Source organism: Elephantulus edwardii, unplaced genomic scaffold (assembly GCF_000299155.1).
Source record: "Elephantulus edwardii isolate Elephantulus edwardi_28Jun2011 unplaced genomic scaffold, EleEdw1.0 scaffold00118, whole genome shotgun sequence".
NCBI lineage: Eukaryota > Metazoa > Chordata > Mammalia > Macroscelidea > Macroscelididae > Elephantulus > Elephantulus edwardii.
Window position 1 is genome coordinate 2,811,348 of NW_006399868.1, and position 26,772 is coordinate 2,838,119.

At 45.7% G+C, this 26,772-nt stretch overlaps 1 protein-coding gene across 1 annotated transcript in view; it reads left to right on the top strand.

Annotated features, from left to right (window-relative positions):
* Positions 1–26,544, top strand: part of TNFRSF11A (tumor necrosis factor receptor superfamily, member 11a, NFKB activator) — a 77,015-nt gene extending 50,471 nt beyond the window's left edge. The window contains exons 8-12 of the mRNA XM_006892756.1: positions 1,064–1,177; positions 4,128–4,180; positions 5,456–6,131; positions 26,234–26,349; positions 26,386–26,544. Of these exons, the coding sequence (XP_006892818.1) occupies positions 1,064–1,177; positions 4,128–4,180; positions 5,456–6,131; positions 26,234–26,349; positions 26,386–26,544 (1,118 nt within the window). The remainder of the gene's footprint in view (positions 1–1,063; positions 1,178–4,127; positions 4,181–5,455; positions 6,132–26,233; positions 26,350–26,385) is intronic.
* Positions 26,545–26,772: the final 228 nt, after the last annotated feature.

The following is a 26,772-nucleotide window of genomic DNA, read 5'->3' on the forward strand; positions in this document are numbered from 1 at the left end:
GTGGTGGTTCTGTGAACCTTGACTAAGTCAGAGGGAGCACTGATGGCATATACCACAGAGAGTTGTGCTACAGATCCAAACACTGCTCCTCTCTGGTGCTTTGAGCCACCACAATCCCACAGGAGAAGGTAGCAATGTCCTGCTGAAAGATTTAGAGCCTCAGAAACCAAACAGAGGTCAGCTATGGTTTCCAGTCAATTACAATGAGAACTAAGCAAATTATAAGTTGAGATTTGACAGTGTAAGAAGTTGGGGGAGGAGAAGAAGTTGGAGGGCAGTAGGGGGTCTAGATATGAGGTTAAATGATCACAGCAGAGTTTATAAAAGATTGTTTTGGAAGTAATATTAAAAATATCTGAGGAATACAAAGTTATTTCAAAAAGAGAGAAAGAAGAAAGGTGAGGCCAAGAAACCAGGTCAAATTAAATGTGAACATTCTAATAATATCATCATCAAGAAGGGGTGAGAAAATAGATGAGTTCAGATTGTACTGTAGATGAGATTTGGGACCTATTCCCTGGACCTCTGTCCTGTTCTCATAACAACAATATCCCACTTTCACCTTGTTATTGGAAAGAGCAGAGATTCTCCAACTGGAGAGATCATGCAGTGCGTTGGGTACTGTGATGAAGTTGGAAGGCGTGGTGAGCATGATGATAGTTCTTCAAAAGTACAAACACAGTGAGACTTGTATGTAGTTATGATGCTACAGTGGACCTCCAAACTAAGAAGAACAGGAAAAAAGGCCTGATGACCGACTTCCAAAAACCAGCCCCCACAAGTGGCCTGGACCCCTTGTGCATGGAATTGGCCTGGGGCCAGGGCCATCTGACCAACAGAATCAACCATAGATGAGAACTCCGTGCTGGCCTCGGGAGGACTAGACCAGACGCTACTCCACCTGCAAACGGTGCCTTGGTGGGTGGACAGTCAGGGCGGGTGAAGGTCATGCTCTGTAATTCCAGCCCCAGCATCGCTGACTGCTACATGGGCTTGGCCTTCAAGCTTGTAGAGTGAAACTACACCATCTCTAATGCAGGTTTCTCCCTTTTCTCCAATCCAGGGCCCCGGGTTTATCTGCCTAGTCTGATTATCCCGCTCCTCTTCGCGTCTGGGGCATTAGTGGCGGCTGTTATCTTTGGTGTTTACTACAAGAAGAAAGGAAAAACACTAACAGGTATTATGTCTCTGGTGGGCCTTGAGAATTTCCTTTGAAGAAAAGAATTCTCCATCTCAACTAGGATCTTCCTCTATTGCTCTGGCCCTCCAATCTCCCAAGCATGAGATACTTCTCCAAGGGCTGGTCACTCCTGGCAACATACCCACAATAGGTGAGATGGAGCTTCAAAATCCTTGCCTCCCAAGAACAGCTTGGTTTCACCCTCTCCAAGACATATCTGTTTGTTTTCTTGGCAGTCCATGAGATGTTCAGTACTCTTCTCCAGCACCAAAACTCAAAGGCATCAATTCCTCTTCTGTCATCCTTAGTCATTGTCCAGCTCTCTGATGCATAAGCAAACAATTATGAAGACCATGACTTGGATCAGGTACACCTTAGTCCCTAGACTGATATTTCTGCATTGTTGTTGAATCAAAACAGACTCATAGCTGACCCTCCATTGGGTTCCAAAGTGGTGATCACACAGGAGATTAGGACTCAAGGGGATTAAATAAACTGCAAAGTCACATAAGAGAATCCATACCACGAATGAGTGGACATGTCTAGATGACTTAAGTGTCTGGCAGATGTTAGCTGTCGTTAGCTAGTATTACGAACTGTGATTATCTCCCTGTGGGAGCTCAGGCGTGTGGTCCATAGGGAGGTGCACTGCTAACCAGCAGTCTGTGCCTCTCTGATGGTTCGAATCCACCAGGAGCTCTGCAGGAGGAAGCTGGACAGTCTCCTGCTATGTGATTTATAGACTTGGAAACCCAGCGGAGGGTCAGCTATGAGTTAGTTTGATTCAGTAGAAATGGGGGGATGAGTGAGTGTGATGATCTTCCAACCCTGATCTCCAATCTGCCTTACAAATGATTAATCTTTATAGTGAATACAGAGTCCCATTGGCTTACTAGTTAAGCACTTGGCTGCTGACTAAAAGATCCACAGTTCAAACCCATCAGCTTTTCCACAGGACAAATGTGAAACAGTCTATTTCCATGAAGATTCACAGCTTAGTAAACCCTGTGAGTAGTTTGACTGAGTCCTACAGGGTTGCTGTAAGTTTGAAAACTAAGGGGCATCTGATTCAGGCCATGGTCTTCTCAATCACCTGCTATGTATCAGAGAGCTGGGCAATGACTAAGGAGGACAGAAGAAGAATTGGTGCCTTTGAGTTATGATGGAGAAGAGTAATGAAATCCCACAGACTGCCGAAAGAACAAACAAATATGTCTTGGAAAAAATGCAGCCAGAGTGCTCCTTGGGAACAAAGATAACGAAGCTTCCTCCATCATACTTTGGGCATGTAGCTAGGCGAGGCTGATCCTTGGAAAGGGACATCAGGCTTGGAAAGATGGAGGGTCACTGAAGGAGAAGAAGACCCCAACGACATGGATTGACAAGATAACGTCAGCAGTGGGTTCTAGAGTGTCAGAGATGGTGAAGATAGCACAGGACAGGGCAGGGTTCAGGGCAGCTGTTCATAGCATCGCTGAGTCAGACTTGATGGCACCTAACAACAACAACAACAGCAACAGAAACAACAACAACATAGGGTTGCTGAGTCTGAATCAACTCAACGGCAGTGAGTTTGGACTTTTTAAAAATCGCGAATACCTTGAACTTGGCTAAACTATTGAAACATAAATTTATGGATTATTTCTACCCATGGATTTCACTTCTCAGGTGATCATTGTTTCTATTTTTAAAAGTTGATGGAATATCTATTCTTTCTCATTGAAGAAGCAACCAGGTATGGTGGGAAAGGATTCCAGGTCCCCTAGAACTCAAGAGAAAGGGTCTTGGTAGTGTAATGCGTATCATGTGAGGCTGCTAAAAGATCAGAGGCTCAAATTCACCTGCCATTCTGTGGGGAAAAGGCGAGGCCATCTCCTCCCATAAAGACTGACAGTTCCAGAAACCCAGGAGGGTTAACACGACTCCAGATCATCTCAACAGCAGTGGATTTGCATTTTGATTTGGGGAACTAAGCAGAGCTTGACATGTAGACTTCCTGTGTGCATTTTACTTTTGTTGTAAATATTGTTGATTGCCGTCAAGTTGAGCACAACTCATAGTGACCCTGTGAACAAAAGGCCTAAAACCTTTCTATAACTATCATAATTTAATAAAGTTCATAGTTTCCAGAGGCACGTTGTTTAGGAAGTGGATGCCACTCCTGCTTCCAAAGTTGCAAATATAGTTGGTAGAAATATGTTTGACCGGTTTCCTGGGAAGCAAATCTCTTAAACATCTTTGTTACCCTGTAATGCGTGACCTGGTTCCTCACAATCAAAAATTGTAAGGAATTAAAAAAACCAAACCCAAATTGTAAGGAATGAGTGTTGAGAGTCCTATCAGCAGCTCCAGTGGCCCCAAATGTGTCCAGTAACTCGATGGACCATCAAGTTATGCCTTGGATGGAACGAGGATCTCTGGTGGCATAGCATGGAATGTGCTGGGCTACCAACCAAAACGTCAGCAGCTCACTCCTCGGGAGAAAGATTTATAGAGGGTCACCACTTGTCAGGGCCAACTCCATAGCAATAGGTTCACATAGAAGAACAAGTTACATTTTGCAGAGGGAGTAAGATATCCTCTTCTTCTTGCTCTCGGTTGGCTTATTTTCAGATGTGTCACCTCTTTGGAATTGTCACTGAAAGGCTCAGAGAGAACCATGTTTAAAGATTGTGTTGGACAGCCATGGTCAGTGACATGGAATTCTGTACAGGAAAGATCGTGACAAAGTCTGTATGTCATTGAACTCAGAATGTTGTTGTATGTCCCGCTGAGTGGGACCTGAGCCTCCACTGGGTTTTCAGAGGCTACAAATCGCACAGAAGGAGACTGCCCATCTTTCTCCCACAAGAGCAGCTGGTGGATTTGAACTGCCTGCCTCTGGATTGAGCCACCAGAGCTCCCTGAGACCAGAATACTAATCTTTGCGTCTTCTTTCTTTTTCTAGCTAACCTGTGGCGCTGGGTCAATGAGGCGTGCAGCCAGCTAAGAGGAAGTAAGGTAAAGTTATGCATCTCTCCTGTCTATTTTATCACTGAGGCTACTAGTCAAACATTGAGGACGCGATCCTGGGGTATTCTGACTTCACACCCAGCATTGGTCTGCACTGAATAATCCAAAGACCAAGTCAGCACACAACTTCAATGTTCCGGTTTCTTTGTGTGTGGTTTTTATTGCCCTTCTGTTCTATCAAGGAGTCCTGCTGACAGAGTGGATTAAGCGTTTGAGTGGCTAACCTCAAGGTTGCCGGTCCACACCCACCGTGATGAGGCAGTCCCTGGAGGGTCACTGAGTCAGAACTGACCTGGCCACAGTGGGTTCTCTGCTCTCTCTGTACAACAGTGTCAATGGTTTTTAGTGCAACTATTGATCCTTGACCACAGAGTCCTAGAGAGACAGATTGCAATTCTCCTCACTGTGTCATTATTCTAGTACCTTTATTTGAGTGTAATTTCAAAATTAGAGAAAAGTTGCAAAAACAGAGCAAAGAATTCCTGCCCAACCTTTTATCACATCCACTGATTATTTAGATGGGGTCACATTGTTTTATTATTATTAATTTGTTTCATTAAGAATTGAAGCAATTCATTATTTTTTAAAAAGATCACTTGTTTTTTCCCTGATTTTTTATTAATGACCCTTTTAATACAACATATATATATATTTTTTTACAGCATATTCTTTCCATTTCATTTTCCCCACATTCATTCATTGCTGCACATTTTCCTCCCTGTACACCCCTCCCCCCAGTTCATTTTTTCTCTTTGAGAAAAAAAATATTCTTCCATTGTTATACAATCCCCCCCAAGTCCACAGTCCACTTTGCTATGCATTTCTTTTTCTGTAATCTTGTCATGAAAATATTACCTAATCCTCTATTCCTTCTGTTGTTTCATTATTATGGAGTAGAACGCCCCCGCTGAGTTTCCTAGGCTGTAATCTTTATTAGAACAGAGCCCTCAATGGCTTTGAACTGCTCACCTTTTGGTTAGTAACCCACTGCTTAACCGTTGTGCCACCAGGCCTCCTTACAATCATACACTTAGAAATAGATTTGTTTCTGATTGTACCTCATCTCAGGGTTGTCCCCCATCCTTTCTGAGTTTGTTTCATCCTACTTTTTATTCTTTTGTTTAAAATCATCCAAATAAAGCCTTCAGGTCCCCTCTGGACTTGTTATGGTGAAAATAATGAGCGTGAAGCTGGTTTTCAGAGGCGTGGGACAGAATCATGTCCTGGCAGCTGGACACTGACCCATCTGCCTCTCTTCAGCAGGGGTCTGCAGGTGACACCTTCATCCACCCTCGGACGTCAGTCGCTGGTCAGGGCCAAGTTTGTGAGGGCATCCTGCTGCTGACCCTGGAGGAGAAGGGGTTTCCTGAAGACTTGTGTTATCCAGGTGGGGGGGCATGTGCCCCAGAAGAGGCCACTGCACTGTCCACGATCAGTGAGCTGCAGGGGAACACCTTCAGGCATGTGCCCACAGAGGACGAGTATGTCGATAGACCCTCCCAGCCCGCAGACTCTTCGCTGCTCCAGTTGCAGCCTGGAAGCAGAGCTGCACCCCCTTTTCCTGAGCCCCTGGAAGTGGGGGAGAATGACAGCTTGAGCCAGTGCTTCACTGGGACCGAGAGTGTGGGGGACCCGGAGAGCTGCCACTTGGCTGAGCCCTCGTGCAGGACAGACTGGCTTCCTGTAGACTCGGAGAAGTACATGCAGAGGGAGGTGGATGGTGGGGTATGTCCCCACTGGGCAGCCTGTGACCCTGCTGGGGAGGACCGAGAACCCCCAGAAAGTGGACCTTTGCCCCAGTGTGCCTATGGCATGGGCCTGCCCCACAAAGACAAGGCGGAGGAGGCTGAACACGGAGGCCAGTCCTGGGATGAAGCAGATGGCAGTGCTCCAAACGCCACCAGGGGAGGCCCCACCGGCGACCACCCACCTGCCACTGGTAAGTGAATTTCTTGGGTCCTCCTTTCCGAACTGTTGGAAGTTGTGTTTGGCGACAAGTATCACAGGCCATCAAAGGAAGAGGGAAACCCAGCTGAGAAAATTCAAACCCTGATGAGTTTGACACAATAGATCTATGGAGTCTGGATGTGCCACTGTCCTCTGACTTGGGCTTCCAGCATGGACCTGCTTCTGTTTTATATGTCCATGACCCAGTGTGGCCACTGTCCTTTCCATTGTTATTGTTATTAGATGCTGTTGAGTAGTCCTCAGCTCGTAGCAGCTGGTGAACAACAGTTCTGAACCTGGCTCCATCCTGACAATTGCCTTCCTGGTCACCCCAACATTTCAGTCACCCTGTCAGTCCATCTCGTTGAGAGTCTTCCTCTCTTCCTCTGACCTTCCCACCCTCACAGTCTCCCCCGTGGTCAAACTCGCTGTTACAATCACCATGTCGATCCAGCATGTTGAAGGTCTCCTCTCTTTCTCAGACCCTCCACCTTTCTCAGCAACATGTCCTTTCCGAGGATTGGCCCATCGCGACATCGTGCCCAAACTATGTGAGGTGAAGTTGCCCCATCATTGCCTCTCTGCAGCACTTTGGTGTCACTTCATCCAAGATAGACTTGTTGGGGTCTTTGGCAATCTATGGGATGTTCCCTAGTCTTCTCCAACACCACAGGGCAGCCCTCAGATCCCACCACTGACTTCCTCAGACAAAGTTAGCACTCAGCTCTGGTGGCCACATCAGTTCCTCAGATTCCTGGGTTTGGTATTAAAGAAACGTGGGTCAGGTGGTTTGAAACAACCGGCTGCCCTGTGGGGGAAAGAGGAGATAGTTCACTTCCTTCAAGATTTACCCTGGCGGCTGTGTGTGTGTGTCTACTCTGTCCTGTAGGATCTCTAAGAGCCGGGGGACACTTGATACCAGGGAGTTGGTTTGGGAGATTTTTATTGGGTCCCTTTGATTTCCCCCAAGAAAGCCTTTCTAGACTTCAGAATGTCAAATGAAATTGTTCTATTAATCATTAATTAATACTTACTGCGAGTAGCATGTTGGTTCTATACCAGATGAGCGAGGCAGTAAAACAATCCTTGGATACTTGATTTATGAAGATCCGCTAGAACCAGCGTACAGTAACCTTATGGAACCTGGAAGATCATACTGCAAATGAAGATCATTATTGAGATTTATCACAACAACTCTGCTTGAACATGGATAATCTACCAATTACAGTATTATAACTCCCTGCCCCAATCGTTAGACTACAATCCCATCTGTTTTATTATGTACTTAAACGACACCTGGAAGCTGATAGTAAGGGCTTCTTCTGCTTTGAGATTATTTATCATGTGAAGGGAGCAGGCACACCCTTGAGAATTTTAGGGAACCTCTAGAGATGCTCTCCAGTAAAACCAAACCAAACCCCATTCATAAACCACTACCTCCCCCAAGAAGTGCTTTCTTACCTCCTTGGTTTAGGCTGCATGTTGTTGTTAGGTGTCTTAGAGACAACTGTGATTCACAGAAGAACAGCCCATAAACTCTTGCCCTATCTGTGCCATCCTCATGATGCCTGTCAGACAAGCTGAAGCCCATTGCTGCAGTAGCTGGGTCCGTCCATCTCGTTGAGGCTCCTCCTCTCTTTCTCTGACCCTCGACCTGTTCCAGCATGATGTCTTTTCCAAGAACTAGTCCCTCCTGACATGCCCAAAGTATGTGAAACAAGATTTCACCATCCTTGCCTCTAAGGAGTACCCGAGGTTGTATTTCCTCCAAGAACTATTTGTTTGTTCTTTTGGCAGTGCATGTTAGGGCTAGTTCTCTTCTCAAACACTACAATTCAAAGGCATTGATTCTTCCTCAGTCTTCCCCATTCATTGAGCAACGTCAGGAACATAGGAAACAATTGAAAACACCCTAACTTATGTTAGGCGCACCTTAGTCTTTCAACTATCATGCTAGCTCTTTAGAACTTTGGAGAGGTCCTTCGACAGTAGATTTCCCCAATGCAGTATGTCTTTTGATTTCTTCACTGCTGCTTTCATGACTGCTGATTGAGAATCCAAGTGAAATGAAGTCATTGACCGCTCATGCCTTTTGCTTTCATGTTGTTGCCTTTCAGTCCAGTGATGTGGATTTTCGTGTTCTTGTTGTTGAGTTGTAATCCATAGTGAAGGCTGTAGTTCATCTGCACGCACTGCCCCTCAATTACCTATATTACTATGAATTAATATCCATAGTAGAACTTGTGAATGCCAGGACATGTGTAAGGAGACACTTGCTGGAGAGAGAAAATGCAAGTATTTTCCAGTGAAACGAGAGATAGAGGAGAGGACTGGAACCTGTCAAAGGAGGGAAACCTGGGAGATGTGGGGAAAGCAGCAGCCTCGTTGAGTTCTGGTTCTCACAGGTTTCACTGTACGTAATGGGTCTGAGGTAACTGGGGCTAGTCTGTAAACACAGCGCCTGTCTGTTGAGCAAGGGGAGGAAGAATCCCTGGTGCATGCACTTTCACTTCTTCCCAAGCTTTGTGGTATTTTTGTTTGTTTGTTTGTTTTTACTTCAGCCACACACATTCACTGATGTATACATTGTAAAATATCAGTTCTCAAATGAGAAGGAGGAGGTGCTTTTCTTGCAATATTTTTTCTTGTGTATTTTTCTGTCAGAAGATGACAGGTGGTGGTTTGTGGGGTTTTTTTTAAGTTAATTTTAATGAAAGTTTACCAAGACTTAGGGGTTTCGAGTCATTCATTGTTGCACTTTTCTCCCTACCCCCCCACCCCTTCCCCCTCAATTCACTCTTCTTCTTGAAAAGAAAAACTCTTTCATTGTTATGCAATCCCTCCCCCCAAGTCCACTCCACTATGCATCCTTCACTCTGGACTTCTGTAATGATAACAATACCCATTCATAGGTCCCTTTTAAACCATTCTCTCCCTCATCTCTTTCAATGTAATGTACATCATTCCTCCCCTCTTTTTCTGTCTTCCCTCAACCCCAATGTCAGTTCCGTTTTACAACAGTGGCCCTGTGCAATATTTATCCTTTTGTGACTGAGATACTTCACTCAGCATAATGCCCTCCAGTATCACCTTTTTTTTTTTAAATTTTGTGTGAGTGTACTGTCAAATCAGATCTGACTGATACAGGAGGAGACTGCCCCTCCTTCCCTGGCAGAGCATCTGGTGGATTCGAACCGTGCACCTCTGGGTTTGTAGTTGCAGCTCCTTGCCACTAGGCCACCAGAGCTCCCCTCAGTGTCACCTATTTTTAATAAAACTGCATGAGTTCCTTGTTTTTCAATGCTGCATATTATTCCTTTGTGTGAGTATACCACAGCTTCTCTATCCATTCATTTGTTGAAAGATGACAGTTTTTTTTTAAATAAGAGTTTCAAGAATTTGCATGACCGAAAATTGGGTTCTGCTATCAATCTATTTCCATTGCTGTGTTTCTTTCTTAGTGTTTCATTTGCTTCCACTGGGGACTACAGACACCTAGACATTAACTGAGCGGTGGGGCCAAGCCGAGGCTCAGTCCAAGGCCGCACTTGGGCAGGTCTGGGCCGCACACTGATGAGCCCAAGGAGGTGATGTTCACCTGGGAACCATTAACAGTTCCTGGAAGGTTTCTTACCCAAGGTTATGGTTTTGTTTTCTCCTTTGCGTCCTAAAGCAAAAAGCCAAATCTGTATTCTCCTGCAAAGAACTAGCAATGGTCTGGCCTATTTCTCATTATCTGTTATTTCTTCAACCCTGAACATCTCGGCAGAGAAAGAGGCGGAGGGGGAAAGTGTGTCACCAGCAAAGTGGTGTTAATTTGCCGGAAGTTTACATTTCTTTTTCTGACTCGCCTGGTCCTTAGCTGTGCCAAGAAGCCACACAGAGCTTGCCAGTCTGAGGACAACAGAGACTGGCCAGCTGAATTTTTGCCTGAGAAACAGCAGCCAGAATGATATTTGAAGCTGTGCTGTTCTCTCCATAATTACTTCTCTGTGAACAGACGTTATGGGTTTTGGTCAAAATAGCACGTTCTCATATTGCTTTTTTATTTTCTTTTTTTTTTAAATTGTCACATTTTCTACAAAACGTGTGAGAGAGGAGGGAGCTGGGATAAAAGGGATGATGACGCCTGATCCTGTTGGATCTCCTGGAAGCCACCATGTCCTGGACTTGGGAAAGGTGGCCTGTTTTAACTGGACTGCGGGGTTCTTCTTTGTGAGTGTTTAGTTATGTCTCTGCCGTGTTAACTGACAGCCAGATCATGTGACTTCTGGAAAAATACTTCCTCAGTAGGGATAAGTGTCTCCTTTGGAATCCCAGTTCTTTGAGTAGCGCTGCAAGTATTTGGCATTCTTTTAAAAAGAATGCTCTAGGCTATTAAGACTGTTTTGTTGTTGTTAGGTGCTGTCGAGTCGAGTATGACTCATAGCGACCCTATGAACAACGGGTCTGAACCTTGTCCTGTCCTGTGCCGTGCTCACAATCTCTGAGACGCTTAAACCTACTGCTGTGTCAGTCCACTGGGTTGAGGGTCTTCCTTCCCTCCCCCCCACCTCCACCTTTCCGTGTTCTTCATCCCGATCTTCTCTAAGGAGTAGCCTTTCCTGGCAACATGCTTAAAGTATGTGAGATGGAACTTTGCCATCCTTGCTTCCAGCGAGCACTGTGGGCTGCACCTTCTCAAGGATGGATTTGTTTGACCTTCTGGCAGCCCATGGGACGTTCGGTCCTCTTCTCCAACACCACAGCTCAAAGGCATCGCTTCTTCTGTCCTCCTTATTCATTCAACACTCAACAGCATAACAGGTGATTTGAAAAGACCATGATCTGAATCAGGCACTCCTTAGTCCTCAAACTGACATCATTGCTCCTCAGTAATTTGGAGAAGTCCCTGACTGAAGACTTTCCCAGTAATGCTGCCTTCTGATCTCCTAACCCCTGGTACCAAGGGTATTGATTATGGATCCAAATGAGATGAAGCTGCTGACAGTTTCAATCTCTGCTCCATCTATGATCATGTCACCAGGCAGCCCATGGGTGAGAATTTTTGTTTTCTTGATGTTAAGATGCGCTCCGTATTGAAGGCTGCGGTGTTTGAGGCTGTTTTAGCAAGGCTGTAATTCATAAAAGGAGCCCAGGTGGCACAGTGGTTACAGCCGTGGCTGCTAATGAAAAGGTCAGCCGTTCGAATCCACCAGCCACTATGCAGGAAGATCCATAAAGATCTGCAGTGTTGGCAACCCAGTGCGGAAGTCCACTGGGTCGTTCAGGGGCACTCACAGCTCATTGCCATTGAGCGGGCATCAACCAGCAGCATCTGCCAGTGGATTTCTGAGGCTGTAAACCACGCGGGAGAAAGTTGTTGCCAGTCTTTCTCCCTTGGAATCACGGGTGGATTCAAACCCCAGCTCCCTGTAGACTAAGCCACCAGACCTCACTCCCAGTCACTCAAGTGGTAATTGACGCGATGACAGTGGGTTTTATGACTTTGTGTGAAGAGTGAGTTGTTGTTATGTGCCATCGAGTCGCTTGCGACTCATAGGGACCCTATGTACAACAGCCCTAAACCCTGCTCTATCCTGTGCCAACCGCACCATCTCCAACACACTCAGTCCCACCACCCCAGTCACAGAATCGATGCATCTCATCGAGGGTCTTCCTCTCCTGCACCGTCTCTCCACTCTCCCAAACATGATGTCCCTCTCGAAGGACCAGTCCCACCTTGCAACATGCCCAAAATATGTCAGATGAAGCTTCAGAATCCTTGACTCCAAGGAGCATTCTGGCTTCACCCTCTCCCGGACAAACCTGTTTGTTCTCCTAGCAGTCCATGGTATTTTCAGTTCTCTTCTCCAGCAGCACAGCTCAAAGATTATGTCTTAAATAGCCAAGCCTTTGCCTGTGTCTTACATGATGCTCAATTATGATGACCGCATCCTGGTTGTCTTGGTTACAAACCCCTCTCAGCCTGAGATTGGAGCATTCTCACTGTGTTGTCTTGACAATTGTTATGTTTTTATGACAGAAATTGCTTTTCTCTTTATTAGTGGGTCTGTATTTGGCCACAGAATTGTGTTTGGCTCCCAAAATCACTCGTTTGGTTCAGCCAGTACTGAGCTGGAGAAAGCTGTTAATTGTCCACAACAATTCTTTTTTTAAAAAAAATTTTTTTTAATTTTTTTAATTTTGTGTGTGTGAGTATCATCGAATCTGATCCCACTGGTACAGAAGGAGATTGTCCCTCCTTCTCCAGCAGAACATCTGGTGGATTTGAACCACTTGCCTTCAGGATTACAGTGCAGCTTCTTGCTACTAGGCCACCAGAGCTCCTGCCCACAACAATTTTAATGAACATCAGCTACCATCTTTACTGAGGGCCATGAGCTGTGTAGAAAGGAGCCCCGGTGGTATTGAGAATTGTGTGCTTCGCCTGTGTCTCAGATATCTGGTGCTGCTATGGCAGAGATACCACAAATGAATGTCTTTAACGAACAGAAATTTATCCTCTTAGAGTTTATTTAGTGAGCTACAAGTTCAAACTCAGGGTGCTGACTTCAGGGGAGGGTGCTCTCCCTCCCTCCATTGCTTGTGAAGGGAAAGTCTTGTTTCCTTGATATCTGTAGGCCCTGCATTTCCTGGAGCCTCCTTCCCCAGAGGCAAGCAATTTCATCATGCAGCAGCCTCCGTGGCAAAAGCACGTTCCACTGCTTTCTCTCTGTTGTTGTTGTGTGCTGTCAAGTCAGAACTTGACCCTCCAGCAGGTTTTCAGAGGCAGTAAATCGCAGGAGAGGAGATTGTCTATCCTTCTCCTGAGGTGCAGCTGGTGGATTAGAACCTCAAATCTCTACTGAGATAAAAAGGTCAAAAGGTGCAACAATGCATGAATGAAAATCTAACTTTTCTGTAAACTTTTGTTCACAATGAAAAGAAAACATTTTATTAAAAAATAATCTCTAGTGAGATGACAGGTCACATGCTAGGGAAACTCTTAGAGCAGGTCAGGCTACGATGGGATTGTTAGGGTTGTTGTTGGGTACTGTAGATTCAGAACCGACTCATACCTGACCCTCCTGTGGGTTTTCAGAGGCAGTTAATTGCAAGGGAGGAGATTGCCCAGCCTTCTCCAGCAGAGCATCTGGTGGCCGTGAACTTCATGCCTTCTGGATTGCAGCACAGCTTCTTGCCTCTAGGCCCCTAGAGCTCTCGTGATGGGATTAGGGAGTGTTTTGTTCCAATCTTAATCCTACAACTATTTTACTTCTCCAGTCATGGGGGATCATTACATAGTGTCCACATTTTATATATATATATATATAATATAAGTATTTGAGGTGACACACAACTGAATCTATGACAGCCTCAAAAGTCTCAAAAGTCAGTGGTTCAGGCCTCCCTTTTGGGAGAAAGATGGCCCTTCTCTTCCTATGAAGATTTACAGCATTAGAGGTCAAGATGATTGTGTTTGGGTTTTGGCTTGAGCTACAGAAACCTGGAGATACTTGGAAAGCAGGTACGATTTGATGCCTAGAAATGCATGTTGTTGCTGTTGTTGTTGTTGTTGTGTACCGTCAAGTCAGAACTGACTCACACCTGACCCTCCAGCACATTTTCAGAGGCAGTAAATCGCACGGGAGGAGATTGCCCAGCCTTCTCCCATGGAGCAGCTGGTGGATTTGGACCCCGTGCCTTTGGGATTGCAGTGTAGTTTTTTACCACTCGGCTAGGGATGCATAGTATGAAAAATAATAATTTGAGCAATCACAGCCTCCCACAGCCTGCCCCTCCCTATCTGTTAATCCCCTTCACTGGGCAACCCCCTAAATTTTGGCCAAAGCCAGTTCCTCTGATGAACACCTCTCACGTAACTGCTTCTGCTGCTGGTGTGCTTTCACCTGGTGTGAGCCACCCATTCTTCCAGGGCGTCCTTCCCACATCTCCTGCATCATTCTGTCCATCCAGTACTGGCACCAGTGTCCCCCCTGTGCTGGGAATCGGGATACTCCATGTCCCACCACTCGGTTCATCCGTGCCCACAGCAGCCATTCGGAATTAATCGTGGGGACTCTCTAAGCCTCGACACAACTCACACCCTTTTTATCAACAACACAACTCCACACACCCACCCAGTAGGGGCCTTCCTGTGCTGGCCATGCCAGACTTTCTAGTGTCTTTCAAGGCTGCTTACTCATAGTGTGTCTGTAGACTCATCCATTCATCTGTCCAGCCATGAGTAAATAGATGAACAAGAGACCACAGTTTCCTGTCTGTGTCCAAATCACCCTGAGTCCCCTTCTTCTTTTGGTCTGTTCTGGTGGCTGGAAGAGCAGGACTAACATTCGCTGTCTTGCATGGAAAAGACAGGAGCAAAGGCAAATAGTCCCTCCAGGGGGAGGCAAGTGTACCCAAGAAGGGCTCCTGACTAAAGCTCCTTTTCTCCTTGACTCTCTCCCCGTCTCCCCCTCTTTCTTGAAATGATTACTCTTGCCCATCTAACTCTGTTTCAGGTATACTGCTAACAGAGATACCAAAAGTGGATGGCTTTAACACAGAGACACTTATTCTCCTACAGTTTGGGAGGCTAGAAGTTCAAATTCAGGGTGCTGACTGTAGTAGAAGGCTTCCTCTATGTTGGTTTAGAGGAAAGTCTCTGTTTCCTTCATCATCTGCAGGCCCAGCATTCCTTGGAGATCTCCTCCCATCTGGGTTTTCCTGTGTGTCAAAGAGCTTCCCAGTGCAGGGGACCAAGTCTAAAAAGATACACTCCACTCCTGGCAACTCTTTCTTAGTGGTTCTGAGGTCCTCATTTCTGCTTTTCTCTTTCCCCAAACCAGAGGTGATACAGGCCACAGCCCAGACAAACTCCTCTTACATCTACCCAGGTCTGTGATGGGATTGTTGTTGAGTGTGACTCAGAGCCACCCTATAAACAAAAGATCTGAACCCAGTCCTGTCCTGCGTCATCCTCACACTTCCTGACACGCAAGAGCCCATTGCAGCAGTCACTGTGTCAATCCACTTGGTTGAGGGTCTTTCTCTCCTTCTCCAATCCTCCACCCTTCCCAACATCATGTCCCTCTCCAAGGAATAACACCTCCTAGCAACATGTCCAAAGTAGGTGAAGCCTCATCATTCTTGCCTCCAAAGAGCACTCTGGCTGCACCCTCTCCAAGACATTCCTATTTGTTCTCTTGGCTTTCCATGGGATGTTCAGTGCTTTTCTCCAACCCCCCAGCACAAAGGCGTTGATTCTTTCTCTGCCATCCTTATTCATTGTCCAGGTCTTGGATGCATTACTAGTAATTGGGAAAACTATGGCCTGAATCAGATGAACTTTGGTCCTCAAACTGACATCACTACTCCTCAATAATTAGGAAAGGTCCCTAAATGCGGATTTTGCCAGTGCAAAACGTCCCCTTATTTCCTGACTGTTCATGCCAAGGGTGTAAATTGTGGATCCAAGCAAGATAAAACTATTGACAGTTTCATTCTCTTCTCCATCCATCATGACACTGCCTATTGGTCCAGTGGTAAGAATCTTTGTTTTCTTGATATTGAGACCCAATCCATGCTGAAGGCTGCATTCTTTGATCTTCTGCAACAATTATTTCAAGACCTCCTTTCTTTCAAGTAAGGTTGTGATGAGATTAAGAGTGCTTTATCCTACTCTTTCTTCTCTTACAACTGTTTGGTTGATAGAAAAATGGAGGAATCATTTAATTGCTTCTATTATGTACATATTTTGGGGATACATAATCTCTGACAATTTCCATCCTAAAAGGATAGAAAAAGGTTTTACTACCCCAGCTTCTTACCCTCACCCTACCTCCAATGGATATGCCTCTCTTTTTAACTCTTTTAAGTTCGTTAGAATGCTATTCATTAATAAGTGAGCAAGCCACTAACTTGTGGTTCACTTTTAGTATTCAGAGAATGGATCCTAGTTCTTTAGCTTTGAATTTGTAAGGAAAAAATGGTGCATTTTAATTTGGTTATTCATTCATACTCTTCCGCATTCACTGTGCTAAGAGCCACTGCTTTGGTCCAAATATGTGAAAAAAAACTATTCTATACTTTTTTCAACTTAGATTTGCTATCCTTCTGTATTAATTTGCTTCATATTGGAAGGGTTTAGTTTGTAAATCTTTCCAAGTGGTTTTCAAGTATGATTCAGAATGGAACTGTTAAATACTGCTTCCTATCCCTTCCCTTATTATCATAGACCCAGTTTCTTCCAAATGCCTAAAACAGAGCTTGCATTTCCATAGAAAGGAAAATCACATGAGAAGCATATGGGTTAAATATAAAATCAGTTTTAAAAAATTTAAAAGGACCCAGTGTAGCCTGGATAATTTGAGTGCACTTGTGTATATTTTTAGTTCTGTTCCTTGGGAGAAAACCTACATGGCAATTTGGTGGTATTATTTGCCACTGTTCTTGTGATTCAATATTCATGTAAATTATGCATCTTGAACAACACAATAAGCTTTTGAGAAGAGAAGTGTATGCTACCTGCCTTAAAAATGTAAATTTATCAAGAATTTATATTCTTAGAATTAAGCTTGTTCTCTGTGCCTGATAGCAATGGAGGTATAAAGGCAAACAGACGTCTTTCTGATCATGATAGGACACTCCATTTGTTCATTTATTGACTTAAATTCTGTCTTAGTTCTCTATTGCTGTTAACACAGAGATAACCCAAAGGAGTGGCTTTAACAAACAAATTTATTCTTTTACAGTTTGTTGTTGTTGTTGTGTACTATCAAGTCAGAATCGATCCATAGCTGACCCTCCAGTGGGTTTTCAAAGGAAATCAATTGCTGTTCCTTGCCACTAAGCCACCAGAACTCTTTATTATTATTATTTTTTATTTTTTTATTTTTTTTTTTTTTACAATTTAGGAGGCTGGAAGTCTACATTCAGGGTACAGTTCTAGAGGAAGATTTTGTGTGTCTCTGCTGGATTAGGAGGAAAGCCTGTATTTCCTTCAGCATCTGTAGACCTGGAATTCCTTGGAGATATCCATATGTCTTGGTCTTCCCAGAATAGAGACGTGGTCCAAAGGATGAGATATACTCATGGTCTTTGTTGGTTGAACTATCTCTCCTTCCCCCAGCTTCCTCTATCACCTCTATTCACTCTCCGCTCCATTTCTCTTGTGTGAGAGAAAAGTGTTGCAGGCCACATATAACACACACTCCCCTTATATCTGATTAGGGTTGAGATTGGATTAAGGGTGTTGTAAGACAGCAGCCCTCAGTGTGGATTGTATCTCAATATCAAGAAAACAAAAATCTTTGACCCTGGATTTTTTTTTTTGACACTCGATTTTACTGAATGATAGATGGAGAAAAGATTGAGGCTAACAACTTCATCTTACTTGGATCCACATCAATACACTTGGTATGGAAATCAGGAGATCAGGAGATTTACTGCACTGGGAAAGTCTACAGTCAGAGGCCTCTCCAAATTATTGAGGAGCAATGATGTTAGCTTGAGGACTAAGGTGTGCCTGATTCAGGCTATGGTCTTTTCAGTCACTTGCTGTGCATCTGAGAGCTGGACAATAACTAAGGATGACAGAAGAAGAATCTGTGCCTTTGAATTGTGGTATTGAAGAAAAGTACTGAATACCCCTTGGTCTGCTGAAAGAGCAAACATACTTATTGAAGAAGGTGCAGCTAGAATGCTCCTTGGAGACAAAATGATGAAGCTTTGCCTCATGTACTTTGGGCATGTTGCTAGGAGAGGTTATTTCTTGGAAAGGGACATGATGCTTAGCAAGGGGAAGGGGCAGTGAAAGAGAGAGAAATCCCCAGCCAGGTGGGTAGACACAGTGACTGACTGCAGCAATGGGCTCGAGTGTGTCAGAGATGGTGAGGATGGCACAGGATGGGACAGAGTTTGGATCTGTTTGGATCACAGGGTCACTATGAGTGGTATTTGCCTCAACAGCACCTAACAACAATCTGTTTAACAACCCCCACCCAAGTGATTGCTGTGATGCTAAACACTGACACTGATGTGTCAAATGCGATAATGGTTACCCATGGTGGACAGTGCTTGGTGGAGCTTCCCAATTAAAACAAGCTTGGAAGCAGGAGTGGCAACCACTTCCAAAATAGCTTGCCTCTGGAAACTATGAACTTGGAGAAACAATGAAAGTTATATAAGTGTTCACGTTTTTCGTTCATAGAGTCATCAAGGACTTGACGACACTTAAAAACAAGAACAGATCCTGGGAGCGCAGGCATCCTCATGCTTGTTTACTGGTCTGGAATATTTAGAAAATGTTTTTACACCAAAGATTCTCCTTCTAGTTATGACTGACATTTCTCGCTCCCAACACCGAAGCCCCATCCTACAGAATGAAACCTTTCACGTTTATCATTCCTGATGCGGGTGGAGGACCAGTACCCACGGAGAAGGAGGGCTGTTCCGCTCCCTCGTAAGGAACGTTTCCCAGGCTTCCACCACGTCAGACATGCGCACGGGGTGCAGTTGGTCACTACAGATCAGGAAGCAAAGCCCCGCTAGCCTTGGTTTTCGGTTACTCTGCCCTTGCGTGCGGGTGGAATAAAGTTAAAGCCAGTGTCCCGGCAGTCCTGGGGGGCAGCCGACTTGCTTACAACAGAAATACCCCAAGTTGAGGGTTTAAAGCGGCAGGGTGCCCTCTCTCACAGTTCGGAGCCCTGAGTTCAAGGTGCCAGCTCTCGGTGAAGGTCCTTGACTCCGTGCAGCCTGTCCCTTGGGCCCTGAGAGGTCACATGTGTTGTGGCATCTCCTTTTACTCTTCTCTGTTTCCTCGTTTGTTTGCTTAATCTGCTTTACAGCAGTCAAAACAGATTAATTGAAGACATACCCTGTACGAGCCCTGCCTCCTTACTCTAACAAAGAAGACCCATCCCCAAGTGTATTTATAACCACAAGTATGAAGGTAAGGGTTCACACTCTTATTTTTTGGGGGGAGACACAGTTCCACCCAAAACAGTAATACTTCCAGAAAGATGACTCAGTAGCGTAGGCAGGAGAGGACTGATAGGGACCTTTGCCTTGTCTCTGTTCCTGGAGACGTCATGAATCATGTCACCTGTATAATCCTTGGGCCTTGGCTAAGCCTCCTTCACCCCATCCCTCCCATTTGACGTTCCTGCTTTACCCATGGCCAGCTAGGAAGCAGCCCCGTGGCAGCACAACATCCTAAGACTTAGCACCCTGTGGAGAGATTTGCAGCTCTACACCCACTGCAGAAACCCAGGCAATGGGGGGAAAGGGACCCCACCACCCACCCTACGGCGCAGCTTTCCAGCATAGTGACCCGTGACATCAGCGTTCTGGGTGCTCCATTCAGCTTGCATACACTTGCATAATCTTTCCATTCTGAAATATAAGCACGTTTTTAGGAATTCTTCCCTTGAGCCAGGACCATTGAGAACTGAGGTATACTTTTTATACATTGAGGAAACTGCCATCTCATTCTATACCCTGGTCTAGCCCAGTGCTCCGTTCACCTCACAGCTGACTTTACAGTGGGAAATGTGGTCACGGGGTTTCATGCAGAATTATATAAATGAATGTGCTAACTGAAGACAGTCATCATGAAGTCCGTGAAGAAAACAAAGGTTGATTGGATTTGAGCAACGTGCCCTTCAAGCCTCTGCATCCTCGGGCACCGTGTGGTGCTGATGGTGTGTTCTAGACAGAGTGATGCTGTCAATGCAGCTGCCACTGATTCTCTTCTATCTCCCCAGCATTTTGACATTCATTAACTATCTCTTTTGGTCCTTATGCCATCATACCAGGCAGTCCTGTGTTCATGTGTTCATTCCTTCATGGGTACCTGCTCCTTGAAGCAGCGGGTTCCCTGCCAAACTCCCAAGTCTTGGTGATTTGTGCTCATTTTATGAACAACATGAGGTCTGAGAGCTCGTCAGGTGGTTTGCTCGAGATTCTCACAGCTGGGACAAAAGCAGAGAGAACTTTAGGCTGTCACTGCCCCACTCCCTTCTTACTTCCTGCCCTCATTTGGCCACTAAAACCACAGTCCTTTCAATCACCAAGTGTGCACCTCTGCTCTTCAGAAATGCACCCACCAGGGCAACGTAGATGTTGTCACCTGTCTTTGAGATGCGCCTGGATTTTGCCTCACGGTGGGCAAAAAAGCCCAAGATAGTTTTCATTGTTGGAAGTTCACTGGTTGGTTGCACACCGCCGTCATGCTGTTCTGACATATACTGACCCTGTAGAACAGAGTAGGACAGGGCCATAGGATTTGTTGTTGTTGTTTGGTGTCGAACTGGCTTCAGCCCAACCCAACAGAATGAAGCCAGGTCCAACCCTGTGCCACCTCACAATCTTCTACCGTGTTGGTCCCTCTTGTGGAGCGTCTCCTTGCTTGCTGACCCTTCACCAAGCATGATGTTGGTTTCCAGGGACTGGTCCCACCTGGTAACATGGCCAAAGTATGTGAGATGAAGTCTCGTCATCTTTGCATCTGAGGGTTTCACAGACGGTAAACATTTGTGGGAATAGACTTCCTCATCTTTTTCCTGCAAAGCCTACCACTGACCTTCCAATTAGCAGCCACATGTTTAACCCACTGTGCCACCACAGAGGGAAGGAAAATAGCAATGGGAACTCCACCAAGGCGCTGCGTGCACATGTGCAGGGCAGCCACACGTGTTCGTAAAGCAGCAGTAGAGAGGCTACAAGCAGAGGTAGATACTGAGCCTTGCCGTAGAGCACGCTTCCTGCTGTATTTACAGGTCATTGCTTCCAGGTTAAGGCTTCTTTTACTGTTGTTTCTGGACCACTGTGTTTGCTTAGTCTGCCTCCACTTGACCCGTGTTTAACCTTGACCTTCATTTCCCTCTGTGGAATATAAGCTGACCAGTGCCCACAGCAATCCATCCACTCTGTCCCCACCAGTGTCCCCATCTTGTGAATGTGAGCAGATTTCACTGCTATTTCAAACTTTATGTTGTGAAGCTGTTTGAAAAAAATGAGCTTGAGAGGCATGAAGGTTGTTTCTATGAAAACTGTCGAATGCTTTAGAGAATTCCATGAATGAGTTGCCAAGAAAAGTCCGCTAAAGTTGATGTTGACTGAGACATCTATGGACGTTTATGAGAGGGAAAACTCTAGAAGGAATCTGTGATACAATGGCATGTGTTTTTTTCAGTTCTTATTTCATTCTAAGAAACCCAAACTGGAGGCTGTAGGCAGAACACTCCAGGTGTAATTGAGCCTGTCGGTACACTTGCCCTCAAAGGAACAGGCCTTGGTTCTCTGCTAAAAACCTGTGGTTGTGCGCTTTACAGCAAGTGACAGGTGGCATCAGCATCTGGAAGACACACAGTAGAGTCTATACTTGAAGAGCTTTGGTGGCTGTCCCCACATAGCCTGGAGATTTAGTAAAGCTTTCATTCTTATTTGTCAATAGAGAAAATGTGATTGGCAGGCTCTGTGCAGCATCGAAACATGTCTGAATGATACGATGTGACAGCAGATTGAAACAGTGGGGGGAAGTCCCACAGCTGTCTTCCCAGGCGGCTGCTCCCTGCCAATCAGAGCCAGCTGCAGAGTTTCCAGAACCAAGGAGAAAACGAAAGCTGGGAGAATTTTCATGTTCAAGTATTAATACAGAGTTTATCATGACCTAAACCGCACTGTTGAGTTTATTCTCACTCCTAAATGAGCCTGTAGTTCCCAGTATCGGGGTCCTGAGTGTGTAACTGTTTATGGGAGGAGATGGGCGTCTGTTCCTTCTTTTTGTTTTTTATTTGTTTTTGTGGGTTTTTTGTTTGTTTGTTTGTGTGTTTTTTTGTTTTTTTTTTGCGTGTGTGCACCGTCAAATCATATCTGACTGGTACAGGAGGAGATTGTCATCTGCTGGATTTGAACCGTACACCTCTGGGATTGCAGTGCAGCTTCCTGCCACTAGGCCACCAGAGCTCCCTGGGTTCCTCCTTTGGAGTAGCTGGGGGGTTAATCCAGGCGGCCTTTCCATTAGCCTCTGGTTGCTTAATCCAGGGCACTGCGGGGGCACCACTGGATGTCTTTCCCAAGGACGGGTGCCTCTTAACAACATGCCTAAAGTACATGAGATGAGGTTTCCCCGTCTTTGCTCCTATAGAACATCCTGGCTGAACTTCCTCCAAGACGTGTCCATTTGTTCTTCAGGTAGTCCTTGGGATTTCCAGTCCTTTTTCCAAGCCACAATTCAAAGGCATTGATTCTTTCTTATTGTCGCAATGATGTAGGTGCTATACAATTTTCAAGATGTCTGCATCAAAGGTATGGTATTATTTGCCGTGGGACAGATGCTGTTATGTGCCATCAAGCTGAGTCTGACTCACAGTGAGACCGCAACAGCAGATTTGAACCCTGCTCTATCCTGCGCCGTCCTCGTCGTCTCTGACATCCTTGAGCCTGTTGCTGCAGTCTCTCTGTCAGTCTGTTTGGTTTAGGGTCTTCTTCTGTCTCGTTGACCTTCACCTTTCGTAGTATGACGTCCCTGTCCAGGGAATACCCCGTACAAGCAATATGCTCAGAGTATGTATATGAGACGAAGTGTCACCATTCTTGCCTCCAAGGAGGATTCTGGCTGCACTTTCGGGCATGGGGTAGAACTCCTAAGGTGGGGGGATTTGACACAGAATCCTGATGTGCAAGATGATGAGGAAAAGTGGGTATTTTTAACTTGAGCTCAGAGAAATTGAAGGTTCTAGCAAGGAAAAAGGTAATTAGCAATTAATTCACTAGCATAAATTATGGGGAAGTAACATTCTTTTAAAAATTGTCTTTAAAAAAGATAGAATTCATATCTAATGATGACACAAACAGATGAATCTAGATATAAAGAAGTAAAAAAGAAAAAAAAGGAAATAAAATTCAAAACCATAAGTTATCCCTGTGGTGGGCAGAGATACCCTCTGTAGTTTTATATTGTCTTTAACAACAATTGAAAAACAATGAAGATGCTGTAACAGAAACAAAGTAAGGAACTAGGCTGAGAGAAATCATCCTAGGTAACTACTGCCTTTATGAAATATTCCTGATGTGTTCTATCGACACCTTAATAGGGCAATGACTGAAGCACCCAGCTGAAAACAAAAGGTCAGCGGTTCAAACCCACCAGTCACTCCACAGGAGAGAGATGTGGGAGTTAGCTTCCTTGAAGATTACAGTCTTGGAAATCCTCTGGTGCAGTTCTAGTTTGTTCTAAGTCAAATATAACTATGTCCGACAGAACAACACCCTGCCCAGCCTACACCGCTGTACGTTTGAGGCTCTGCTTCCAGTTATCGTGTCAAGCTGCCTTAGTGAGGGTTGTATCCTTTTTCACTGACGCTCCTTTACCGAGCATACTGCCTTTCTCCAGGACCTGGCCCTTCCTGACAACACGCCCGACGTATATGAGATGAAGTCTCACCCTCCTTAATTTTAAGGAACATTCTGGCTGCATTTCCTCCAAGATGTATTTCTTCTTTTGGCAATCCATGATATATTCACTATTCTTCAGTAGCACTCCAGTGTTTTAAATATAGGGCCCTACTGATTGGCTGATTATAATTTCCTGAATGTTTTAAAATCATTAACTACACTGTCCTAATTTTTTATTTCTTTCGTGTGGAAGAGATTAAGAACATTTGCAAAAACAAACTACCTCAGACCCTTGCCTCTTAATATTCCTTCCTGCCCTCATTACTTGTCCACATCAATTCAGCACCTTGTTGCTTTGTTTTGTTTTGTTTAAGGTGACCCACTTTGATTTGAGTTCTTGCAAAGCATTCACTTTGGTTTTCATAGAGACATTTCTCTTTGGGCACATGCATCTCACCACTTTACATAATCTGTATTTAATTAAATGTCCTGATATGTTCAATGGTAAACACAGACTTGAGAACTGTCATGGTAGCTGTTGAAAGCAGAAAGGTTAGTGGATTTCTCTCACAGAGCCCAAGAAGACAAAGCAAAGTATTTTAATGAAATGTGCAAAGACCTGGAGTTAGAGAATCACAAAGGAGGCTAACTCAGAATTTCTCAAGAGGAAAAGGACTGAAGAACCGATTCAGGTTCTGAGCTGCAATACTAACATGTCATTTGTTACAGGCACCGACCAGTATACTCTAGGGGGGCTGCAGCGTGGAGGGAGATCTGGTCCTTGAAAGTATTAGTTAGCCTTCCCCGATTCCTGGAGGTTAGTACTCCCATCTTGGAGTTTTCCAACTGCTGGTGGAAGAAACGTCCTGAGCCACACACCTGCCCACGTGCTTTTTGCTCGCATTTGAAATCCCTGTTTTCACAGCCTTCTCACTGTCACTCGGTTTTGGCTTCCATGTGAGTTGTGGAAGGTTTCCCTGAAGGGAATTTCCTGTATGCCTGTTGGTGTTTTAATCAGTCTATCCAAAACGCGACCTTCCAATTTATGTGCCATCTTTCCTCATGTGGAGGGGTGACAAAAACCTAATGCCATTGTCTATATGATTAAGAACCTGACCTCTGTACAGAAGGGGGAAAAAGGTGCAGCAGGTGGACGGTGAGGAGCCATTTTAAAATAAACATGGTCACAGCCTCTCGTCTGGTCTAGAAGATTCTACTTGTGATGATGTTGAGTGGAAGGCACTCTACATCTGCGTGGTTTGCTACACTTATTTTAGCCAGAGAAAGTTCTGGAACCCTGTCTTCAACACTGAAAGGTCTGCAGATTTCCTAATATTTGCTGAGTTGTTTGTATATTAAAAGGCCCATTGATTAGACTGGCCAAATGCAGTTTCTCACAAAGAAATTCTAGCTCCCCCATAAAGACAGACCACGGCTCAGGAATGAGAAAGAGTGATTTTATTTCCCTTTCTCACCATTTGAGTTTTTAAAGCTCTTTTCCAGGAAAGGTGGTGGGGAATCTGTAAGGAAATGTGCGCATTGCCCTTGTTTTGGCTCTGGCTCATGGCGACCCCGTGTGTTGGAGAGTTGAACTGCACACTGGTTTTCCCCATCTGTTCTGTTTCAGAACAAGCCTTCTTGGGGTGGTGCCTTGTGTGTCCGGCTGCTAACCGAAAGGCCAGTGGTTCAAATCCACCAACCACTCATGATAAAACGAGGAGGCAATTTCCTAGACTGCCGATAGAGGGTCACCATGAATTCATTCAAGGGTAGTGGGTTTAGTTTGAAATTTCCAAAGAGATTGTCACACCTACCTTCCCAGGCCCCTTCCACCTTTTAGTTGGTGGGCAGTGTCTAACCACTAGCATCATCCAGGTGCCCTTTCTTTTTTTAATCAATAACCTTTAGTTAAGACAGCACCCTCATGATTTCATTTCACTTGGGTCCACAGTCCACACCCTTAGTACCAGCAGTCAGGAGATCCGGAGACACATTGCACTGGGCAAGTCTGCTCTCAGGGGCCCCTCTAAATTACTGAGGAGCAGTGAGGTCAGTCTGAGGACTGATATGCATCTGATTCAGGCCATGGTCTTTCCAATCACTTGCTGTGCATCTGAGAGCTGGACCAGGAAGAAGGTTGACAGAGAAGAAGGGTTGATGCCTTTGAGCTGTGCCATGGTGCTGAATATGCCATGGACATCCAAAAGAACAAACTTATGTGCCTTGGACAAGGTACAGCCTGAGTGCTCCTTGGAGGCAAGGATGGGTGGATTGTTCATCTACTTCGAGCACGTTGCTAGGAAAGACTATTCCTTGGAGAGGGACATGATTCTTGAAAAGGCAGAAGGTCAGCCAAAGACAGGAAGGGCCTCAACTAGAAGGCCTGACAGTGACTTCAGTAATGGGCTCAGAGGGTCAGAGATGATGAGGACGGCACAGGACAGGGCACGGTCAGGTCTCCCTGAGTGGTATCTGAGTAGATGACACCTAATAACTACAACCTCTCCCCCTGCCAGGACTGAGCTCTGACAAGCACCTTCTTAGTAGCTGGGGGCTTATGAGGACAGACAGCCAAGGGGGACAGATGTCCAGACGCGAGTCCAGTGGGAGAGGCAGCTCCCTTCTGGGGGGTCTGAAAGGTCTACCCCCCTTCCTCTTACAAGATGCTGCTCACGAGAAGCCTGACTCACTCTCCCCCTTCTCTCCCTGCAGGCAATGTGACTGGAAACAGTAACTCCACGTTCATCTCCAGCGGGCAGGTCATGAATTTCAAGGGCGACATCATCGTGGTCTATGTTAGCCAGACGTCGCAGGAGGGTGCAGCAGCTGTAGGCGGGGAGCCAGGGGAGCCAGGGGACCCTGAGCCTGAGCCCCCCGCGGGCCGCCCAGTGCAGGAGGAGAGCTCTGCGCGCTGTGACACCTTCGCGGGGGGCGGTGCACGCCTGGCAGACAAGGAGGAACCCGAGGGGGCACCCGTGCAGGAGCAAGGACCCGCACCCCGTGCTCCCCGGGCCTGGCGCTGAGGCTGCACCCTGGCTGGGACCACCGTGGCCCCGGTCCCCGAGCCAGGCAACAGGATCCAGGTGCCAGGCGACAGGTCCCAGGTGCTAAGGAGCCAAACCCCACACCTGGACATGGCTGCACCCTGCACCAGGCAACGGGATCCAGGTGCCAGGATAATCCCCGTCCACATCCTGCTGCTAGCCACAGGATCTAGACACAGGGACCCGGCCTTCTGTCCCGCCAGCTGA